At 50.8% G+C, this 2570-nt stretch overlaps 1 protein-coding gene across 1 annotated transcript in view; it reads left to right on the top strand.

Moving 5' to 3' along the window:
• The first annotated feature begins 1283 nt into the window (after window positions 1–1283).
• NPM3 (nucleophosmin/nucleoplasmin 3) overlaps window positions 1284–2570 on the top strand; it is an 11192-nt gene continuing 9905 nt past the window's right edge. Inside the window, 1 exon segment of the mRNA XM_035893642.1 lies at window positions 1284–1354. Within this exon segment, the coding sequence (XP_035749535.1) occupies window positions 1284–1354 (71 nt within the window).

The raw sequence follows: 2570 nt of genomic DNA, 5'->3' as shown, positions 1-2570 counted from the left end.
TGGTAACATTCGCACAGGAGTGTGGATGACAGACGGTGAGAGGGAGAGAGCTGGCCCACAGCTGGGATTTGTCCCCGGAACAGGCACTGTGTTTCAAAGCCTGTTCGTACTAGTTTGATTAAATCAGGGTCTTCAAGTCCTGCACATTTGTATCAAATAACTTTTCTATATGAAATACCACAATAAGCACATTTTTACATTATTTAAATGGTTACCTACTTTTAAATGTTCCAAGAGTTTAATGTTTTTACCCAGGACTGACACGTTTGGCTATGGGATGGAATCGGCACGATACGGGGATCTGGTAGTGAGGCAGTCACATCGGTTATGAAATTGGTATTTCACAGAAGTCCCGGCGTCCCAGATACGTAACTGGCCAGTGGTGTACACCTTGCAGTACCTTGCTTCTGTCACCCGCTGCCAGCAGCTGTCTTTATCTTCCTTCTTCATTTTCCTGGGTTTTTTTCAGTGGTGTGCAAGGGCAGTTCGGTTCCTCTTACAAGCCTCCAGCTACGCAGAAGTTAGGCGACCTGTAGCCAACGGCATTCAGACTGCAGTAGTGTTGTCTGTGACCCGTGGGGAGATGCTGTGTTTGGCCTTCTGGCGCGGTCACATGCAGGATGTTTGGGCTTTTTTTTTTTTTTTTCTTTTCCTTTGCAGAATGTGAACAATTTTTTAATGCGGTAGCGAAGTATTTAAGTTGAAACAAGTTCATTTCATTTTTAGAGAGAGGTACGGGGTTGTGCTATGGGATTTCATGTAAGTCAGAGCTGAATGCCACTAGTTTTTATACAGCTTTGAGTGCATGTGGAGTAGCTGATACCTTGGTTTATCAGGTGGGAGAGTTTTGTTTCTTCATGGATACCAGAGTCAACTTATTTTATCTGGATGCGTAACATTACGGCATAGGATGCTTGTGGCCTTATTTCTTGGCTTTTAAGGAGTTGCCACATTTTCTCTTCCTATGACTTTGTTATTATTATAGAAGTTAATTGTATAAGCCTATGGAATGTCAGGCCAATACCATCATTCTAGGATTGTAAAGTGATATGTTGACATATCTTTCATGGTTATGAATTTTCATTGAGGTTGGAATGCCACTTTCATTAATCTGTTTTTTAGATCAACAGTATCTGAAGCAGAAAAAAAACGACCTGTAAAACCGTATTTGAAGACCATGCGAGAAATAGAATAAAAATTGAGAAGTGAATGTAAACAAGAAATGTGTGTTTTGTGCATGAGGATCCGGAACCAGAAGTGGTTCGGGTGGGTGTGCTACCCCCATGCCGCACGGCTGGGGTGCCCTCGGGATCAGCTGGCAGAGGAACTCGTCACCGGCTTTGGTGGTGGCAGCGTGAGCGTGGCAGACACCCGTGCTGATGTTTTTCATAGGCAGGTATTGGGTGACCCTTCAGAAGTACTTACCCCAAAGATTTTTGGGGTGGCAGCAACCTTTCCTGTTGACCCTTCTGCCAGTAGCACCAGTTGAACTTTACCTGTTCTGTAAAAACCAGCTCTTTCAAAGGTGGTCTCCGGTGTCTGGCAAAGCCAGCCTGAGCTGTGTTACAGCAGCGCTTGTTTGCCTTTTCTTACTCCCTTTTCCTTTTCTTTTTTTTTCCCCCTCTCTCCTCCTCTCCCTTTTTTTTTTTCCCTTCTCCTCTCTTGCCTCCCTCGCCGCAGAGGGGTCACGTAGGTAACGCGCTGCCGCCAGCCAGATGGCTGCAGAGAGCAGCTACCGCAGAAGCAAACGGCTGCGCTTGTGTAACCGTGGCCGAGCGAGCGCTTGCCTTTTTCTGGGACCAGGATCGGCTTTTCAAACCTCTTCGGTCGTGTTTCTCTTGAACCGACTCCAGCTGGAGCAGAGCGAAGGGACGGCTGCTGGAGGTCGCCTCTGCGGTGGGAGCAGAGCCAGCTTCTGACTGAGAACGTGGTGTGAGCTCATCGTTAGCGGCGTTTGTTTTAATTTGGCTGCTCCCGCCTCCACCCCTGCAGCCCGGACCAGCCTGCTTCAATTTCTGCGTCGGAAGGCCAGCCTGTCCCCCTGCTCCCTGCGGCAGACTTCTGTCCTCAAAGGCTCCTGCGCCCCAGTTCCTGCTGTCAGATCGCCCCGCTCTCGTTCTTGCCCGTGCCTACCCCCCTGTAGGCCCTTGGCCTCCTGCCTCTCCGGCCTCCATCCATGCCCTGTGTCGTCTCACCCGGGATGGCTCCCATGGGAAGGGCAAGAGGTGGATAACGGATAGGAAGGGCCGTTTTTCCGGCGGGGCGTTTCCACAGCTGGCCCTGTGCCCAACTGGCTTTGACTAAAGGCCCGGCAGGGGCAGGAGAGCCCCCGTTGGAGGGTGAGCTGGTGTCTTTCGCCTCCCGCGTGGCTTTTGGGCTGTTCACCATCTTTACGACGTCAGACCCTCTCCCCTCCCGCCTACCCCCCCAGATAAATCTTCCGCCGGAAGAGGCCGGTTACCAGGAAAAGTCATGAGGATCCCGCCGGGGTAACGACCCTTCCGCTTGCATTGCCGGGAAATACCGCGCCCTGACTACGGCGCTCCACCGGGGCGGCTCCATCGAGCGGA

This window comes from Egretta garzetta, unplaced genomic scaffold (assembly GCF_000687185.1).
Source record: "Egretta garzetta isolate BGI_Z169 unplaced genomic scaffold, ASM68718v1 scaffold135, whole genome shotgun sequence".
In the NCBI taxonomy this organism is placed as follows: Eukaryota; Metazoa; Chordata; class Aves; order Pelecaniformes; family Ardeidae; genus Egretta; species Egretta garzetta.
Note: the sequence above shows the minus strand (reverse complement) of the source record. Positions and strands in the feature narration are given on the sequence as shown.